We start from the raw sequence: 20,512 nt of genomic DNA, 5'->3' as shown, positions 1-20,512 counted from the left end.
CCACACTAAAGGATTTACTGGAAGCTCGAGGCAGAGTGGCAAGTAACAAGACAAAAGCCACGTTAATTGCAGAATTAATGCAGAGCGATAATACCAGCAACACAGAAATGGATCAAGAGGAAGAAAATGCGATGCAAAAGGACATCCGATGGATGCTCAGTCTGTTGGGACCCAACCCAGCTACAGAGGCGGTTCTGCAGGTCATGGCACAAGCCAGACAATCGCAAAAAGAGCGAGAGGACCGGGACAGACCGTCACAGGGGGATTTACTACACTCCCCGGGAAGTACTGGGGAAATCCCAAAGAAGGTAAACTATGCAGCCTTTAAATCTTTCAATGACAATGAGATGGAAATTGACAGTTACTTGCAAGACTTTGAACGCCAATGTGCACTGGAGGGATTAGACTCCACGAAATGGGCTGCAGTCATTAGCAGTAAATTGTCAGGTAGAGCAGCCGAGGCGCTGCGAGCAGTACCTGAGGGGGACATACATAATTATGAAAAAATAAAAGACATTTTGTTGGCCAGATATGCTGTAACTCCGGAGGCATACCGGAAAAAGTTTAGAGATCTGAGAAAGACTGGGAGAGATTCCCATACGGAATGGGCGTTTCGGCTACAACGGGCGGCCCGCAATTGGATGAAGGGCTGCCAAGCAACCACCCTGGAGGATGCTTTGCAACTTATGTTACTGGAGCAATTTTTTAATCACGCTGCAGAGGACATAAAAGACTGGGTTAAAGATAGAAAACCAAAAACTGTGGAGGAAGCCGCCAGGTTAGCGGATGAGTATCAGGATAATAGGAGGAAGGAGCAAGGGGTGAGCAGACCACCTTTTAAGCCTAACTACCAGGCTCCAACAACCCCTACCCCTCCTAGACCCGCCATGAGTAACCCTTCACCGAACCCAGCAAACACACCACGTCCCCCTGCAGTGTGTCATTATTGCAAACAACCAGGGCATTACAAGAATCAGTGCCCTCGCTTAAACCGGGGAAGCTGGGAAAGGCAACCCCCACAACAACCCAGGGCAGCTGCTCATTGTGTGCAACAGGAAGGCACAACCGGTGTTCCTAACCAAGAAGAACAGTGGAGTGTATTGCACGAGGTCAACCCAGTTCAAGCTGGGGGTGACAACCGGGACCACCACCGCCAATGGATTACCGTAGATGGCGTGGGGGCCCGGGCTCTGAGAGACTCTGGGGCTACTTTGACTGTGGTGCAACCTCACACGATCAGAGCGCAAGCTCGCACCGGACGCACAGTCGCTGTGAGGGTGGCTTGGGGCGCTATTCACAAACTGCCCACCGCTAATATCCTTGTTGATTGGGGTTCCGGGTCCAAACAGCTGGAGGTGGGGATTATGCAAGAACTACCCGCCGAGGTTTTGTTGGGGAATGATGTAGGATGCTTGACCTCCCAACTGGCCCGAGACCCCCCTGCTGAGGCATACCCAGTTACCACCCGAGCTCAAGCCAGACTGGAAGCTCCGCTGCACTCTGAGGAAAACCAGGTAAGAGTCGAAATACCCCCCTTACCCGATCCTACCTTCCCTTTCTGGGATACCCCCCAGGGGTTTGAACAAGAGCAGCGTACCGACCCCACATTAGAGGGTTATAGGAAGGCAGCGGCCGTTACCCCAGGGAACAACCCGCACGAAAAGTTTGAGTGGTATAAGGGGTTACTATATAGAGTGACCGAGGGGGTGGGACAGGGGGCCACCCAGGTCATCAAAAGACAATTAATTGTACCCCGTAAATTCCGGGCTGAGTTGTTAAAACTCAGTCATGACATTCCCCTAGCAGGACATTTAGGGGTTAAAAAGACAAGAGACAGGTTAACCCAAACCTTCTTCTGGCCCAGGGTCACCCAGGACCTCAAGTATTATTGCAGGACGTGCGACGTCTGCCAAAGGGTGGGAAAAAGGGGAGATCTTCGGAAGGCCAAACTTCACCCATTGCCCATTATAGAACAGCCCTTTCACCGAGTAGCGGTAGATTTAATAGGACCCCTCAGCCGACCCAGCCAGTCGGGCAAAAAGTTCATACTAACCGTGGTCGACTACGCCACTAGGTACCCGGAGGCAGTCGCCCTCACCAATATAGAGGCCGAGACCGTGGCCGAAGCCCTTATTCAGATTTTCACCCGAGTAGGTTTCCCACAAGAGATCCTATCCGATCGGGGAACTCAGTTCACGGCTACCCTGACACAACAATTGTGGCAGAGCTGTGGAGTGAAACCCCTGTTCAGCGCCCCGTACCATCCCCAGACTAACGGGCTCTGTGAACGTTTCAATGGCACTCTAAAACAGATGCTAAAAACCTTTACGGAGTCCCACAAGAACTGGGAAAAATTCCTCCCCCACCTTCTGTTTGCCTACCGTGAGGTGCCCCAGGCCTCCACTGGGTTTTCCCCCTTCGAACTCCTGTATGGGAGAAAAGTTCGGGGCCCACTGGAGCTCGTACGGGAGCACTGGGAGGGCAATACAGACGAGGGGGGAGTCCCTATCGTCCAGTATGTTCTGGAGTTCCGGGACCGTCTGCGGGCGCTCACCGCATCGGTTCGGGAGAACCTGCAGACGGCCCAGGAGGACCAGAGGAAATGGTACGATAGGGGAGCCCAAGATAGAGTACTAGAATTGGGGCAGAAGGTGTTAGCTTTGAGGCCAGTTAAAAAGGATAAGCTACAAGCCGCATGGCAGGGACCATTTAAGGTAGTAGAACGGGTTAGCGAGACCACCTACATCGTGAGCAAATGCTCAGATGAAAGGCTGACCAAAGCCTTCCATGTGAATATGCTCAAACCATACTTTGAGAGAACAGAGGATGTGGGCGCCGTGTGTGCGCCCGCCACAGAAGATAGTGAGGGACTACCCCTTCCCGATTTACTAGACACCGCTCCCTGTACTATTGACCAAGTAAGCTTGGGTCAAAATTTAAACCCCCTGGAGAAAGGTGAGGCCACGCAACTGCTGCAAAGATATCAAGAGATGTTTTCAGCCACCCCAGGCTATACCTCCGCTGCGGTACACCGCGTGGAAACCCAGGGAGAGACGCCACTGCGGCAACAACCCTATCGGATCCCGGAAGCAGTGCGTGAGAGTATGCTCACCGAGTTAAGGGATATGTTACAGTTAGGGGTAATAGAACCCTCGCAAAGTCCTTGGGCCTCCCCGGTAGTCCTAGTACCGAAGCGCGACGGTACCACGCGCTTCTGTGTAGACTATCGGAGGCTTAACGATCGTACCATAACAGACGCCTACCCCATGCCCAGAATAGATGAGCTCTTAGACCGTATGGCGGGGGGGAACTACTTGACTACCCTGGACCTGTGCAAAGGTTATTGGCAGATCCCCTTGGAGCCTGCGGCCATCCCCAAGTCGGCATTCGTCACCCCTTTCGGGCTATACCAATTCAAGGTTATGCCCTTTGGGATGAAGAATGCCCCGGCTACCTTTCAGAGGATGGCCGATAGGCTCCTGGAGGGGTTTCAGGACTTCGCATGCGCGTATCTAGACGATATTGCCGTCTACAGCCGCACATGGGGAGACCATCTGGGCCATGTGTCCAGGGTACTCCAACGAATCCACCTCGCCGGGCTCACGTTAAAACCCGACAAATGTCACGTAGGTCTGGCCGAGGTACAGTATCTCGGCCACAGGGTGGGCTCCGGTAGACAGCGTCCAGAGCCAGCGAAGGTAGAGGCCATAGCGAACTGGCCCCAACCTAGGACCAAAACCCAGGTACTAGCTTTCTTAGGGACGGCCGGTTATTATAGAAAGTTTGTCCCAGAGTACAGCGCCCTGGCCAAACCCCTCACCGACCTTACCAAAAAGGCCCTCCCCAAACAGGTTTCCTGGACCCCAGAGTGCACGGACGCTTTCCAGAAGCTTAAAGCGGCATTGAGTGAGGCTCCTGTGTTGGCAGCACCTGACTACACTAAACAATTTCTTGTACACACAGATGCCTCCATGTTCGGACTGGGAGCCGTGCTAAGCCAAGTGGGCACAGACGGCATGGACCACCCGGTGGCATACCTCAGCCGTAAACTGTTACCCCGAGAGGTCAGCTATGCCACCGTAGAAAAAGAATGCTTGGCCCTCGTGTGGGCACTCAAGAAGCTACAGCCCTATTTGTATGGGCGGGCATTTACCCTTATGACGGACCACAACCCCCTGGTATGGCTTAACCGGGTAGCTGGAGACAATCCCAGGCTATTACGGTGGAGCCTAGCCCTTCAACCTTATAATTTTACTATGCAGTACCGGCCCGGAAAACAAAATGGTAATGCGGATGGCCTGTCACGCCAGACCGAACTGGACTCCTAAACCGCTACTTTTCTCGGACATCCCCAAGCCAACCCGACAGGGTCTAGGCGGGTATGCCGACCTATGGACTTATAGGGGAGCAGTGTGAAGAAATGACTATATTATTCGATATTTTGTTGCATAGTTCTTGTTTTTTTGTGTACTTTTCATTCGGCAGATGGGACTGCCGAACCGAGACCACCCCTGGCTCACTTAACTTCAAAGCCGGCATCACTTTCACCCTCTATGTGTGCGGTCAGCGTTCGTACTGTCGAACGCCACGTGGCAGAGAAAACCGCGGCCATCTTTTTTTCGCCAAACAAAGGCAGCGGGACTTGGTCGTCGAGTGTCTGAAACTAAAATCGGACACTCGACTTCCCAAACACCGGTCTCCATCATGCGAACGCTGGAACTAGTGATACCGATTAGCTAGGAGAGCACTATTCGGTACAAATATGCACACGAATGAGGGGAACAATCGCTGCTAGGAGCCAGGGGAATTCATTCGGTACTTTTATGCATTTCTTCCCTTTTTCTGAAGTGACCGGCAAAACCACACGAACCTCTGGAACTATTTTGGGCAGTCCGCCCCCAGTGGACCGGTCACAAAGGACTTCCATACTTTTTGCGAACCCCTGAACCGATCCGGGTGAAATTTGGATATGTTGGTCACCCGGATCGGGGCTATCAGGGGATATAGTATTTGTGGGGATACCCCAGGTATAAAGGGGTGTTCCAGAAGTTGGGGAAAATGGTGAATTTTCAGCCTGGAGATAATTAGGTTGGCACTATATCAGACCTGATTATCTCCAGGACTAGGGGAGGGAACTGCCTGTTTGTATTAGGTGTGTTTTATATTTTTACTGTCCAGGATTGGATAAATATTACTCCTCCCTGTGGGATGTCCCCTTGCATGGGGACCTGCATAAAAAGCCATGTGTGTGAATAAACGTTAGTTCTGCTTGTATCCTGAATCTGGACTCTGACTGTTATTTTGGAATTCGTATGCTGTAACAAGGGATTTATCTTATGCAGCTGTTATATTCCGTAGGGATTTCGTTCCTGTGACTACCGAACCGGACTCTCGCTACCTTAGGCTCTGACCGTCCGGGAGGAAACTACCGAACTCGGTTTTGGTTAAACTTGGTTTCTTTACAGGGGGTGATGAGGGGAGAGGGGGTGATGAGGGGAGAGGGGGTGATGAGGGGAGAGGGGGTGATGAGGGTGGGTGAAGTGAGAGGGAGCTCGGGGGGGGAGAGGAGGGGGATATTGTGAGAGGGGATGATAGGGAGGGGGGGTGATTGTGATAGGGAGGGAGGGAGGGAGGTGATGAGGGGAGGGAGGGGGTGATGAGAGGAGGGAGGGGGGTGATGGTGTGGGGGGGTGAAGTGAGAGGGAGCTCAGGGAGGGGGGTGAGAGGAGGGGGTGATTGTGTGAAGGAGGGGGGGCGATTGTGAGAGGGGGTGATTGTGATAGGGAGGGGGGATAAGTGAGAGGGAGCTCAGGGGGGGTGAGTGGAGGGGGTGATTGTGTGAGGAAGGGGGTGATTGTGAGAGGGATGGGGTGATTGTGATAGGGAGGGGGTGATGAGGAGATGTAGGGGGGTGATTGATGAGTAAAGGGGGTGATGAGTAATGGGGTGGTGATGAGTAAAGGGGGTGATGAGTAGGGTGAAGTGAGAGGGAGCTCAGGGAGGGGGTGATTGTGTGAGGGAGGGGGTGATTGTGAGAGGGAGGGGGTGATTGTGAGAGGGATGGGGTGATGAGGAGATGTAGGGGGTGATGAGGAGATGTAGGGGGTGATGAGGAGAGGGAGGGGGGTGATTGATGAGTAGGGGGGGTGATGAGTAATGGGGGGTGATGAGTAAAGGGGGTGATGAGGGGAGGGACGGTGGTGATGAGGGGAGGGGGGTGAAGTGAGAGGGAGCTCAGGGAGGGGGGTAAGAGGAGGGGGTGATTGTGTGAGGGAGGGGGTGATTGTGAGAGGGAGGGGGGTGATGAGGAGAGGGAGGGGGGTGATTGATGAGTAAAGGGGGGTGATGAGTAGAGGGGGTGATGAGTAATGGGGGGGTGATGAGTAGAGGGGGGATGATAAGTGGAGGGGGTTGAGTAGAGGGGGTTGAGTAGAGGGGGGTGAGTAGAGGGGGGTGAGTAGAGGGGGGTGAGTAGAGGGGGGTGAGTAGAGGGGGTGATGAGTAGAGGGAGGGGGGTGATGAATAGAGGGGGGTGATGAGGAGGGGGGGTGATGCAGGGGGGCTAAACAATTACCTTAAATCCCTGGTGGTCCAGTGGGGTCCCTGGTGGTCCGGTGGCCATCATTTCCGGTCTCACCCCCCTAGTGAGTGGCACCCGGGGCGGACCGCCCCCCCCCCCCCCGCTCCTCCCTTAGTACGCCACTGCTTGTATATACAATATAATAAAGCTTTATTATTTTAAGATTTCTACTATATTTGTGTTGGAGCATATCGGTCCTTACCGTCCCGGTGATCACCCCACAGATTGCTCTAAATTATTCCTGCCATAAGGACATTTAAACAATCAGCACCACAGTGCTCTAGGGACATCACCTATGATGATTTGCCTTATTGGCCTGTTAACCTGTGGTCTCACCAATATGATTACTGTCTCGTTCCCGTCTCCGGTATTGTTATTTTATTGTTAGAATCCTATTATAGGTTTGAGGCTGCCTAAGTTTCGGGCACCATCCTATTACATTTTGCAACTCAATAACGGTACATGCAGAATTATGTTATGCAAACCGTCCCCCTCATCTTACGTATAGAGGTAGGAGGACGGAGTTCAACACCCGGTGACCAATCACATTATGCCGGGGTTATGACTGACATGCTCACCCCTCCTCATATGAGGAGAAGGGTGGAGTCTTACATTGTCAATCCCCAAAGTGTTCGGCATCTCCGTGTGTCATAAGGCATTTAACCAATAAGACTGGGTGTTTGCCTAAGAACACAGCTGATTTCAGCGGAAGGTTACTATGATGTTATATACATACCTCCTTTTTCCACTACCCTGTCCTTACAGCTGTAGACAATTTGTTGTATCTAGAGGGTATGTAAGTCTGGGAATTGATATGCCTCACTTCAGTCACACCTGACGACGGCGTGTAGACACGCCGAAACGCTCGTTGAGCCTCGCCACATTCATTATAGACTGTAATGGCTCAAGTTGGGAGCACGTAAAACCACTGAGAAGCTCAAGGCAAGAGAGGACAGTGGCATGGACCAGCACCTTAGCCGCATCTGGCGTTAAGTAGGGGCGGATGCGTGCAATGTTTTTGAGATGGAAGCGGCAGGATTTAGCAATAGACTGAACATGAGGGATGAAGGAGAGGTTGGAGTCAAAGAGAACACCTAGGCAGCGAGGCTGCATGTTGGAGCTCATGGCAGCGCCATTGACATGGAGGGAGACAGACACAGGAGTAGCAACACTTGAGGGAGGAAAGACCAGATGCAATTTGGTTGCTCATCAGCCACAATGCGGTCGCTGATTCCGGTGCTGTGAATCACTCATTTTTAAACTTTTCCAAATGAAGGCTACTGACCAAATCCTGATCGCAACTGGCTCTAGTAAATATGAAAATTGCCATTGGGTTGGAATTCCATTAATTTCACTAACTTTTGTCCATGTAAACAAAATCCAATGTTTAGTTAATAACCCATATTGACTTTAATGGTGACCTCTGTAGATAAATAACATGAAACACTTCTAATAAATTGTGATCCTTTGAAGAGCTTTTTCAAAAGAATTAAATAGAGACTTAAGTTAGAACTCACTAATATTGATATACTTTGAAATAGACATATGCAAAAAGTTGGTAACTTCATAAATGAACTGAATCATCTTAGCACACACCCAAATGAATTGATTATTGATTGAATTGATTATTTAACAGAGCTACTTAAACAGTACTGCAAAATGTAAGACATTGATTTTAATATTGGTTTAGTCACCAATATTGTATTTTACTTAATATATAGTGATATAAGGCAAAAGGTTGACAATTTTACTCACCACATAGTAAAGCTCCTTAACCTCTACACGTGAATTAACCTTTACTTGGAATGCTTCCCCAACCTAAAAAAGGAGAATGAATGTGTTTAGGGTTTAATGTTAATATCTGTTTTACACATATTTTAATCCAATCCTTCATGATATAGAAAATAAACACATTTTTATATATTTTTTTAAATATTACCTTTTTCGTTGAGTTTGATATTCTCATCTTGAGAATGTTGCAATTGTGATAGTTATAGTATAGGTCCAAGTACCAGTATCGGACAATGTTTTGATACAGAGCCTGTGAAAAAAATGAATTGCTATTAATATATTAGACTTTAAACTGTTTATGCTGGAAATGTATTTGCAGCTTTAAACGCATTTGTAGGACAAAGCTATTGTCTAAAACACATTAACCTTAAAAGAACATTATAGGCATGCATACCTCATCCCATTAAAGTGGTCTGGGTGCAATGTCCCTGTTCTCTTAACCCTGCAATGTAAAATATTGCAGTTTTAGAGAAACTGCTATGTTTACATTAAAGGATTAAGACTGCCTTTAGTGGCTGTCTAGCAGAGTTTTACGCTGTGAAACAACACTGGACATCCTCATGCAAAGCATCCAGTGTCCTCAAATCCCATAGAAAAGCTATGAGGCAATGCTTACCTATGGCAACGGTCTAATGCATGAACGGCGCTTGCTGCATTATGTCCCCCCATCAGCTGACACTGGTGAAAGAGGAGTGTGAGGTAAACATTTAATTGTTCAGAGCACCTGGCTTGCAAGGACTTCGTACTGAGCTGTATTGGCAAGTTTGGGATTAGACAGACCTAAAAAGTTTGGGCAGGGAAAGAAGGGTAGGGCTTGCAAAGGTAACAGACAAGAGAACTGCAGTTTTTGCAAGCTGCATTTCGATATACCTCAGTGCACAAAATGCACAATTAAATGTGTGTATGTTTTTATATGGGGTATATTTACTACAGAGTGATTTTTACTTTTTTGTATTTGGGCAGTGGAGAGTCCCTTTAATACATAAAATAATAATTAGCCATTAATATAAAGCAACTCTGATGTAAATAGAGTCATAGATTTCAGTTAACCCTTAGACAAAGTGGTAGTTAAAATCAGAGATGGGAAAATATTGTGATGTTATAGCACCATCTACTGATGGATGTCTATAAGAAAACCATTAGGAGAGGGGTTCACCAGACTAAACCCATTGGTCACTATAAATCAGTGATGCTCTGAATTGAAGATAATAAATTCTTTAAAAATAAGGACAGGAGACTGTTAAGATAAGAAAGAAAAGAAAGGAGAGAAACCGATAAAAGAAAGACGGTTTTCTTCATCATTGCGAGACCAGACCAAGGGACTTGGAAATAATCTTAACACTCTACCTTTCCAACTAAACGCTGGGACTCCGAAACTTTTCTCTACTCTGTTCAAACTGTATCTCCACTCTGACTCTCACAGATCTTTCTGTAATCTAAATCTTCACTCAAGTCTCCACATCTACCGTACTACATACATTGCTGCTACAAAACAACACATTTCTATTGAACTGGTTAATGTATTTAATTAAATTAATTATCTTAATTGATTTTTAATTAAGAAGAAATATACCTAGATAATACTGATCAGATTTCACACCTTTGAAATCATAATTAGCTGAGAAATGTATAGTTCCATATTTTATACTGCAGGTGGAATAAAGAATTATATATTTACTAGTATTGCCAAATTATAGCATATCAAGTTATTATCCAGAGATATTGACCTGTCTAAATTTAGGGATAGTTAATCTTTGAAGTTTCAGAAACAAATTGTCTGCAATATAAAAGTAGACTATTCTTGTTGTTTATTGGATGGTAATGAAATTGTTAGGTCAACTTGACATATTTGTGGAAAATATTGTATTTATTTTAATTGCAACATTCAAGTATTTAGCTTGTGAGAAATTGTATACAGCAGTGAGCTAGTTAATTCTCTGTACCCTGTTTTACCGTGTCAGTTGAAGAGATTGTGTGTGTTTCTAGACCTGCCCGTTGTAGATTAACAACGTAATGCTGTGCTGAATTCTCTGTGATACTGTTAAAAATACATCTGATGATGATTAAGTTCTAAAGTTAATTATATGTTATTGGCATGTAATTTCTTTTAGAAATTAATAATCCTTTGTTGCTGAGTTTCACAGTAAGATATAATTGTTAATTGTGCTTAATTGCCAGAATTGTTGCCATATTGCAAAGTGTTGTTATACCTAAATATTAATTGATTATTACCTAGCATGTTACATATCATTATTATTATTATTTATTATTTGTCACAATAAATTATATTTTTAAAATCAGTTGTGATTAATGTGTTGAATACAAATTCTCTAATAAACGTACTCCAGGGTCTATAGGAGTTAAAATAGTGGGTAACTCTTCTCTTTAAATAAATCAGACAACAGTGCATAATATAGTTTTTGATATTATTAAAAATGATTAAATTGAGTTGTAATAATTTTTATGAAAATATTATTTTAATATTTTACCCCATAAATATCCTCACTATAGATAGAGCCTCTCATTTGTTAAGCTCTCAACATAGTTAATGTTTTCGCCGCTTAGCATTAGATAGCTTGCCAGTGCACTATGGGTTTATCTATCAGTACACTAATTATTACTTTACATTTTAGTATGTCTCATTTACCTGAAGGTGGCTTGGGAAGCAACATTGTTTTCTTAGGCATGTCCCAAATATGAAACAATTTTACTGCTGGTACTTGTGGTACTTGTGGATTCAGTGCTTGCAGACTTCTGCATGTGTGATCTCAGTGCCACAAAGCAAACGCCAAAACGATGTGTGCAAATAAACTTAACTCTGAACTCTACCTGACATAATTAAATGTGGTCACTTTATCCTAGATGCTGAGTAACCATCCCTCACTACATTTGGTGAATTTTCTGGTGTCAGGGTTTTCTGAGGAGTTCCACACAGGTATTGTCCATATGCCTTCTGGCACAGAGGAGTGCAAGGATCTACAGAGTGCCCTGACCATTCCCGACACTATCGACATATTACTTAAACAAGAAGCGGATCAAGGTTTCTTGCTAGGTCCCTTCCCTTCTCTGTCTTTTTTCATCACGGAGAACCAACTCTGTAGGGGTAGTGTGAGGTAAATTTTCACACAAGCAATGGATGATTATTGACCTCTCTGCTCCCCACTCCACTATGATCCCTAGTTTGAACTCCCTTATTCCCTTGGAGAAGTTTTCCTTACAGAGATTGGAAAAAGAAAAGAAAGGTTACGTGCCATTAAAATTATGCCATGTTAAATATGCATGGTATAGTACACCAAAGTGACCCTGTGAAATAAGAAAATAGCCCGCTCACAGGTTCACAATAGTGTACTATACCATGCATATCTAACATGGCATAATTTTAATAGCACTTAACCTTTCTTTTATTTTTCCAATTTCTGACTGTCTAGTAAGCTTAACAGGGAGAGAGGCCATATCTTATCTCTATGCTGCATTCTCTGTAACAAACTAATAAATGGTGTTTTAGACATTACTAAACTAAGATACTATAATGTGGTATATGCCCTATGGCAAATATCTAACATCTTTGATGTATATCAGCCTTGCTTCAAACTATGTTCACATATCACAGTAAACATTTAGTATGGAAACTATCTCCCTTTACCTTGCAAATTGGACTCAATTAACCCTTAGAATGCCCCATAGCTTGGCCAATTCACAAGAAAGCCTTTATTGTAGAAATCCTAATTGAGAAAAGCAACTTTGCTTTGGCAATTACCCTGACTCTTATACTTTTGGTTCTAAGACAGATCAACATTGTGTTAAGCTTTCCACATTACCCAGACTATATCAGCATTCATAGGTAATCTGTTTGTTTTGTCTTGAATGTGGATATATTTTTTTCTTTGTAATCAGATGATTAAACTGCGATCTATCTGGCCTTCAATGGGTTCCTCACACCCAGAAAATTCACGTGCCGTGAAGGTTTTAGACACTTATCGATGTTTCTATCCAGGTCTCCACACCCAACGTTTACTATCATTACATGGAACAACTCTTATCACAGCCAAGTTCATCTTACATGTATCCATGCTGCTTATAAGACTTGGTCTTCACCCCTCCAAATTCATTTAGAATAGGAACAGCATCTACTGCCTCCAGAAAATGTGCCAGTACACATTATTAAAATGTTAGGACGTTGGAAATCCTCAGCTTATTCACAATGCATACCTCAACCATTACAAGAGTTATGTCAAGCTTTTCTCGACACGTCCATGTAACTGATAATGTGATTATTGTAGCTTTAATAAATTATATATAAGGCATCCTTTCTTGTTGCCATCTTTTACTACAGGCCTACCCCATCGTCGGTTCCGGCACACCCCAACCGACTTGTCAGATATGAGGTATCATACATATACCTCCTATGCAACTCATTACACCATTATGCTCCGAACACAAATATAAGTATTGTACTTAGCTACCTGCTAATGGAGCTCCAGACTGGCATTACAGTATACATCAATATATTTATTTCATCTCAAGAGTTGGACAATATATTTGGCCAGTATGATATATAAAGTATTGTTATTGGTATTATCAGCATGTAGTTGAATGTTAAATGGTTCTATGTAACTTAATAGGTACACAGTACTTCGTAGCACTAGAAGGGTACAGTTTGTTTTTTGGATATACTATTACCAGTTGCCAGAGGCAAGAGGTTAGTGGGACCCAGTTCATAACAATCTACAAACCCCCCTAATCTACAGTAACATTTACACTAATAGTTTGTCACTGTTCAATTTATTATATTTATTTGGCAATTGCTGGAAGTAGCAGTCTTGTTTGCATGGAGATATGAAAAATGCTCACCTCACTACTTTGTTTCAATATACCAGGTTTTGTTTGGGGGCATGTCATTCCCTTTTTCATATGATGCTAAGTGTTAATTTTCAGTCACGCTAAACATCCTCACTGTTTTTTACTATGCCTCTTTGTCATAATGCCCAGTTGCTCCAAAGTCTGGCTATCCACATTTTGATATTTTTTGTTTTTGTATTCTCGCCTTTTGGTATATAAGTTACAGGAGTTGTAATATTCATGCAAACTGGCCACATTCTTCACAGCCTTTCTCACTTATTTATTCATGCTAAGAACATTTCAGTACATCAAGTCTCGCCATGTATGTTTCATACAGGCCATTAAATGTGTGGGGCTGTTTTGGTATACATGGTCAACTGGGTTATTTTATATACTGTGCAATTTCCTTAATTTTTTTTTTTTTTTTTTGTAACAGGTATAACTAGAGTATTTTCATTGTTCTGATAAACACTAAGTTCTCATGTCAATTTCCGATTTTGGGTTTAGTTTATTGTACCACCGTATACCTTTTACCCTCCACTTTTCTATTCACTTATTCTTACTGTCAATTTCTTCCAGGTGTAGGTCTAATAAGTCAAATTAGGTTGTCTTTGTTTTTGAATTCACACTTTTCAAGGCCACCACATGAGGGACTCCTTTTTACAAAACTACTACCCTCCTTACAACAACCACTTGCTCTACAGAATGTTATGTTTAGCTTGGTCTGGCTGTTCGAGTACCTTAGTTAGCCCTAGGCAATGTTTCGACTTCTCCCTCAATTAGATAATTGTCCTGTGTGGCCAACTCCCATCATCAACTAAGGAGGTAGTTCGGCACTCAGCCCAAATTATAGTTAGTGCCATGCATCTCTGCCTACTTGGTATAGCAGTTAAGGCCTTAAATGTTAAAGTCAATCTTTCTTAACCCCTTAAGGACCAAACTTCTGAAATAAAAGGGAATCATGACATGTCACACATGTCATGTGTCCTTAAGGGGTTAAATATCTTTGTCACCGAGAGGTCAACACACAGACACAACGCTCACTGGCATACGTACCCAATGGCCCAAATCATAGATAGAGCCTCTCATCACCACTTGACAATCAGTTACGCCTCCCAAGTCACCAATCTTATCTTAATTGTTTCATCGGCACACCACAACTGGTTTGCTATGGCTGGTATAGTTCATTCTTTTTTGTATGCCCCCGGCTTCTCTCATCAACCACAAATATATATTATATATATGTTTTATATTGTAGGATCTATTGATAGGACTACTGCACCCTGACCATTTTATTGATCTGGGTGACTATAGTGGTCCTTTAATTACTCTAATTCAAATGTCCTGAATGTTTCATTCTGTGCCAATCCGATCTGTCAGAGCTTCCCCTTTCAATGGTAGTACACGGTAATTAAATATTTAAGGGTTTGACGAACAAAATACTGTGGCGGAACCGACCTCGCCACTGTGCACTGGAGGAGCCTGGTTGCTCGCCTGCTCCCTTTAGACTATGGCCCTGCATTAAAAACCTTTTATTTTCCCTATGTGAGCAGTGTTACCCCAGATAGCTAAGCCATGGAGCCCATTCGTATACCGAAAGACTATGGGAAAGACTTTGGCTCCATGGCGATTGAACTGTATGTATGTGATCTGAGCGCAATCCGGTAGTAATGGGCACTCAGATCTAAGCTATCTGGGGATAGGTAGAATGTGTATGTTCTATGTGATAAATGTAACAGTATGTATTTTTATGTATTTTATTGTCCTTTGTCTGCCATGTGGTTAATGGAGTTTTGTCTCTGTCCTTAGAGATAATTGGATTACGTCCCAATTATCTCCAGGACAGAGAGGAGGGATTGTGATGCATTGTGGGATTGTAAGCTTGTGATTGGTCAATGTCCAATATGTTTCCCAGCCTTCCATCTGGTCCCCTAGGGGAGTGTCCACCAGGTGGGAGACCTGCATAAAAGCCGGGCAGGTAGCCCCAGTAAATCAGTTCTGCTTGACCCTCAAACGAAGTGTCGTCTCGGTTATGGGGGGAATTGGATTGTATGCTGTTACAGTGCAACTGCCAGGAGTGTAAACTGTTCGTATGTTTTTTCCCTGTTCGACTGTTTACAGCATTCGTGTGTTTCCTGTTTAGGAGTTTGGAGCATTCCCCTGGTTCCAGGTCGGGAGATTGGTGAATTCATGTGTTTGCAGTTCAGGAGATTGGTGAATTCATGTGTTTGCAGTTCAGGAGATTGGTGAATTCATGTGTTTGCAGTTCGGGAGATTGGTGATTGCAGTAGCTGCCTGTGCATCTGAAAAGGGGAATATTGCCTAAACGGTTTTTAACCTCTTGTGTGCAAAACAGTCCGTTACAATTGGTGGCAAGTGGCGGGATCATTCTCACAGCCCAGAAGGACAGCTACAAGGCAACACCAGTTCCTGGATTACAAATTGAGGGTAATGCTAGTATCCGTACAGTGCCCCTATCTACAAAGGAACTAACTTTGTCAGAGGAAGCATGGCGCCCAGCTACACTCAGGAGGCGTTTGACAGAGAGTTTACCGCTCTTGGCTTACTTTGGACCCAACCCCCCTGAGAAATATGTACAGAGCACAAGGAAAATAGTGGCAGAGTACCTGCAGTTCAAAGCAGATTTGGGCAAAAAGGAGTTACAGGGAGCCAAATGTGCCGTCCTTCCTCCCCAGCAGCAGAGTGAGTTACATGGAGCCAAAGGTGTCGTCCTTCCTCCCCAGCAGCAGTGTGAGTTACAGGGAGCCAAAGGTGCCGTCCTTCCTCCCCAGCGGCAGAGTGAGTTACAGGGAGCCAAAGGTGTCGTCCTTCCTCCCCAGCGACAGTGTGAGTTACAGGGAGCCAAAGGTGTCATCCTTTCTCCCCAGCGGCAGAGTGAGTTACAGTGAGCCAAAGGTGTCGTCCTTCCTCCCCAGCAACAGTGTGAGTTACAGGGAGCCAAAGGTCTCGTCCTTCATCCCCAGCGGCAGAGTTAGTTACAGGGAGCCAAAGGTGCCGTCCTTCCTCCCCAGCGGCAGAGTTAGTTATAGGGAGCCAAAGGTGTCGTCCTTCCTCCCCAGCAGCAGAGCGAGTTACAGGGAGCCAAAGGTGTCGTCCTTCCTCCCCAGCAGCAGTGTGTGTCCTTAGGAGAGGAGACGGTGGGTCCCTCTCCCCAGAAGTCCAGTGAGTCCCAGGGAGACAAAGGTGCCGTCATTCCTCCCCAGCGGCAGTGGGTGTTACAGGGAGCTGAAGGTACCGTCCTTCCTCCCCAGCGGCGGAGTGTCCTGCAGGGAGCAGAGACAGTCGGTCTCGCTTCCCAGCAGCAGTACAATATATTGAAAGGGGAGACAGTCGGTCCCCCTCTCCACCAGCAGAGAGAGTGTCAGGGAGAGGAGCCTGCTACCCCCTCTCCTCAGCGGCTGAAAGTGTTCCAGAGAGAGGAGTCGGTGACAACCTCTCTCTTTAGCGGCAGCTTTTCTCCCAGATGGGGCAGATGAGACAGTCGGTCTCGCTCCCCAGCAGCAGGGAGAGTGTCAGGGAGAGGCGTTTGTCACCCCCTCTCCCCAGCGACAGAAAGTGTGTAAGGGAGAGGAGCTTGTTACCCCCTCTCCCCAGCGGCAGACTAGCCCACCAAGGGGAGATGACAAGCCCCACACCAGTGCAGATGGGACCATGGTCTCTGCACATGCCTCACAAGGGCTAGGGATGGTCGGTCCTGTCCCCCAGCAGCAGGGCTATTCATCCAAAGGGGAGACAGCCTGTCTTCCCCTCCAGCAGCAGTACCAGGGCCAGAGTGAGGAGCCTACTACGCCATCCCCTCAACTGGGTTCCAACCAGGCTACTCCCGTGGTAGCGCTGGCAACAGGGCAGAGTACCGCTGGTCTCTGCCCACTCCGCAACCCACCGATCTGGAGTGCTTGTACCCCCCAGAGCTGAGATGGAGCTCCTGGATATGGACAAGCGACCCACTACCCCAGGTGTAGTAACAATTTATTGTGGGTGGGCTGTCCTGCTGATTGTGTTCTGTGGGTGGGTTGCTGGACTAACCCGGGCACTGACCGACAGGAGGTCAGATACCCTGTTAGTCTGATTGGTAAAGGGGAGAAATGTAGGGGAACCAACCTCGCCACTGTGCACTGGAGGAGCTTGGTTGCTCGCCTGCTCCCTTTAGACTATGGACCTGCATTAAAAACCTTTTATTTTCCCTATGTGAGCAGTGTTACCCAAGATAACTAAGCCATGGAGCCCATTCGTATAACGAAAGACTATGGGAAAGACTTTGGCTCCATGGCAGTTTTGTCTCTGTCCTTGGAGATAATTGGATTACTTCCCAATTATCTCCAGGACAGAGAGGAGGGATTGTGATGCATTGTGGGATTGTAAGCTTGTGATTGGTCAATGTCCAATATGTTTCCCAGTCTTCCATCTGGTCCCCTAGGGGAGTGTCCACCAGGTGGGAGGCCTGCATAAAAGCCGGGCAGGTAGCCCCAGTAAATCCGTTCTGCTTGACCCTCAAACAAAGTGTTGTCTCGTTCTTGGGGGGAATTGGATTGTATGCTGTTACAGTGCGACTGCCAGGAGTGTAAACTGTTCGTATGGTTTTTCCTGTTCGGCTGTTTACAGCATTCGTGTGTTTCCTGTTCAGGAGTTTGGAGCATTCCCCAGGTTCCAGGTCGGGAGATTGGTGAATTCATTTGTTTGCAGTTCGGGAGTTTGAGTATTCATGTGTTTGCAGTCCGGGAGATTGGTGATTGCAGTAGCTGCCTGTGCATCTGAAAAGGGGAATATCGCCTAAACGGTTTTTAACCTCTTGTGTGCAAAACGGTCCGTTACAAATACCTCGACACATTATACCACATGAACCTCCTTCCAATACTAAATACAATTCGTAAAGATCTGGAAAACTGGGGACAGTCACAAATTTAGTTTTTTTTAATGAATAGGAGTATATACCAAATGTTTTCACTCTGGTATATAACCCTACAGTTCCTACAAACAATTGGCCCTTCTATTGATGAAGGTGATATCAATCAACCTTAGGAACCTTTTGTCACATATGAAGGGGCTCCTAATGGATATTGCCTTTATGGAAGAAATTTATTACAATCTGAAAATGTTTTCTGACAACTACATCAGTTTCAGCTGGCCTTCTTTTGCTCTACCACACTATAAGTGTAACCTCTCCTTACAAATAATCATTAACTATAACGGTACAGAATACAGCAAAACACCTGATTTTTCTTATCTGCTGAAGGGTTTATCCACCCCCTCTGCGATTGTGGTTCACCAGAATGGAGGAACTCAGAGCTTGTCTTGGGCTGTATGCAAGTGCATACTTATATGTGGACCCACTGGTTTGTAACTTTGAAAACAGACAGCTTTCAGGCATTGCTACAAGACTCTTAACCCCCTACTACATATACTATTATTGCTCAGGTACTATTATTGTGACTGCTATTCAGAGAAAACGTCTGACCCTTTGTCACCCTACCCAACTTACAAGTAAAGGTTAGGAATAAATAGATATAAAGGACCTTAGAATTTAGGGTTTAATGTAAAAATTAGAGAAAACATAAACGTAAACCAAGCCAAGATCAGGATACCAGAAATACTGAAATATAATATAACTAGCCAAGTCAAAATTACCGAAGTCAATATAATAAGCAAAGAAAAAAATCGAAGAAATCAGGGAATAAGAGACAACATGGCTGTTACGATTGCCTCCGGTCTAGCAGGAGGTTGGATCGCTTGGATGTCCTGGTTCCCGAAGTCAGAGAGGTGAACGATGCTCCAGTCGGTAGAAACCTGCAAGTGTAGAATCTCCTACTAGCTATAGCAAAGCTAGGATTCCTGGATCCCTACAACACGAGTCGAGGCTACGAGTTGAGGGTACAACGAACTGACTTTACTGGCACATATACATGGCAATTTATGCAAGTCCCCAGGTCCAAGGACAGCCCCCTGTGGACCTGGTGGGATACAGGTACAATACAACAAGGTAACCAATCACAAGACACTGGATCATTTGAACTTGTTACCGCCTAGCTTGGAGATAATGAATCCAACGGTTTCAATAATACAATTATCTCCAAGCGCCCAAAACCCACGTTTATTTTACATACAGAAAACAGAATAAAAATACATAACTTCAACGGTTTAATAACTATTTCGGTACTTCCACCACTCAGTGTATAGCTCTAGTTCGTGTGTATTAGTTCAACGAATAGCGACCCAAACTTAGGAACCCGCTGCTGTATTTCGTCGAGTGAAAGTCTGTTCGTGTGTTTGGGGTCGCAAGCTGAAAATGGCGGCCATGTTTTCAGGTGTAACAATAGGCAGCGGGACCTCGGCATCAACTCATGCAACTAATAACGGCCAGAGTTGTGACCGAATTCCCGCTCTCTGGCTGGATGTCGTCGCCGTTCGAGATACGAATTTAGCCCGCCGTGAAGGGGCACTTAACCTGCGGTTAACCGCAACATTCCACATTCTAATTGAGGCCACACGCCAGATTGAAGGTGGTCCCCGTTCGTGCCTCTTTCGGTAGTTTAATCATCGGTAGGTAAGGCACGAACGGATATATACTGGGGCCGTCAATTAGTCTGCGGTTAACCGCAAACCGCAACCCCTGGGTGATCAATTGGCGGCACACGCTCTCAGCCGGGTGGTCGACCGTTCAGTAGTTTAAGAGGTGATCGGGGTTAAGTGGCGGCACACGCCAGGAGCTGGGTGGTCGGTTGTTCGTTTAACAAACTGGTGTATATATATTCCATTCGGGAGAGGGTGCAGCATTCACGTACCGAAGTCATGAGATATAAAATAGTCAGTATAATCAGAGGCGGCTCTAGACTTTATGAGGCCTTAGGCGAAACTCAAACATGAGGCCCCACTAACAAAAAAGTTTACCTGTGTATTTGCCTGAGAGTGTTACTGACAAGGTAACCTTGAGTGTGAATGTATGTCTCTGTGAGCATTTTTGCGTTTTTGTCTGAGACCCTATGTGTTTGGGGTAGCTGCTTGAAGTGTGTTGTGTGTATGGGGGGGGTGATGGTGAGAAGGAGAGGCAGGTGATGGTGAGAGGGGGTGATGGTGACAGGGAGGTGATGTGTGGGGGGTGATGTGAGAGGGGGGATGGTAATGTGAGAGTGAGGGGGGGTGATGTGAGAGTTGGGGGGTGATGTGAGAGTTGGGGGGTGATGTGAGAGTGAGGGGGGGGTGATGTGAGAGTGAGGGGGGGTGATGTGAGAGTGAGGGGGGGTGATGTGAGAGTGAGGGGGGGTGATGTGAGAGTGAGGGGGGGTG

At 45.8% G+C, this 20,512-nt stretch overlaps 1 protein-coding gene across 1 annotated transcript in view; it reads right to left on the bottom strand.

The window, feature by feature from the left end:
* LOC134586245 (CD109 antigen-like) overlaps window positions 1–20,512 on the bottom strand; it is a 368,983-nt gene that overhangs the window by 123,064 nt on the left and 225,407 nt on the right. The window contains exons 12-13 of the mRNA XM_063441738.1: window positions 8,520–8,621; window positions 8,336–8,398 (exon numbers count right to left, since the gene is read on the bottom strand). Of these exons, the coding sequence (XP_063297808.1) occupies window positions 8,336–8,398; window positions 8,520–8,621 (165 nt within the window). The remainder of the gene's footprint in view (window positions 1–8,335; window positions 8,399–8,519; window positions 8,622–20,512) is intronic.

The sequence above is a fragment of the Pelobates fuscus genome, chromosome 2 (assembly GCF_036172605.1).
Source record: "Pelobates fuscus isolate aPelFus1 chromosome 2, aPelFus1.pri, whole genome shotgun sequence".
Taxonomy (NCBI): Eukaryota; Metazoa; Chordata; class Amphibia; order Anura; family Pelobatidae; genus Pelobates; species Pelobates fuscus.
The sequence above is the reverse complement of the archived record's forward strand: the minus strand, read 5'-3'. Positions and strand labels throughout refer to the sequence as shown.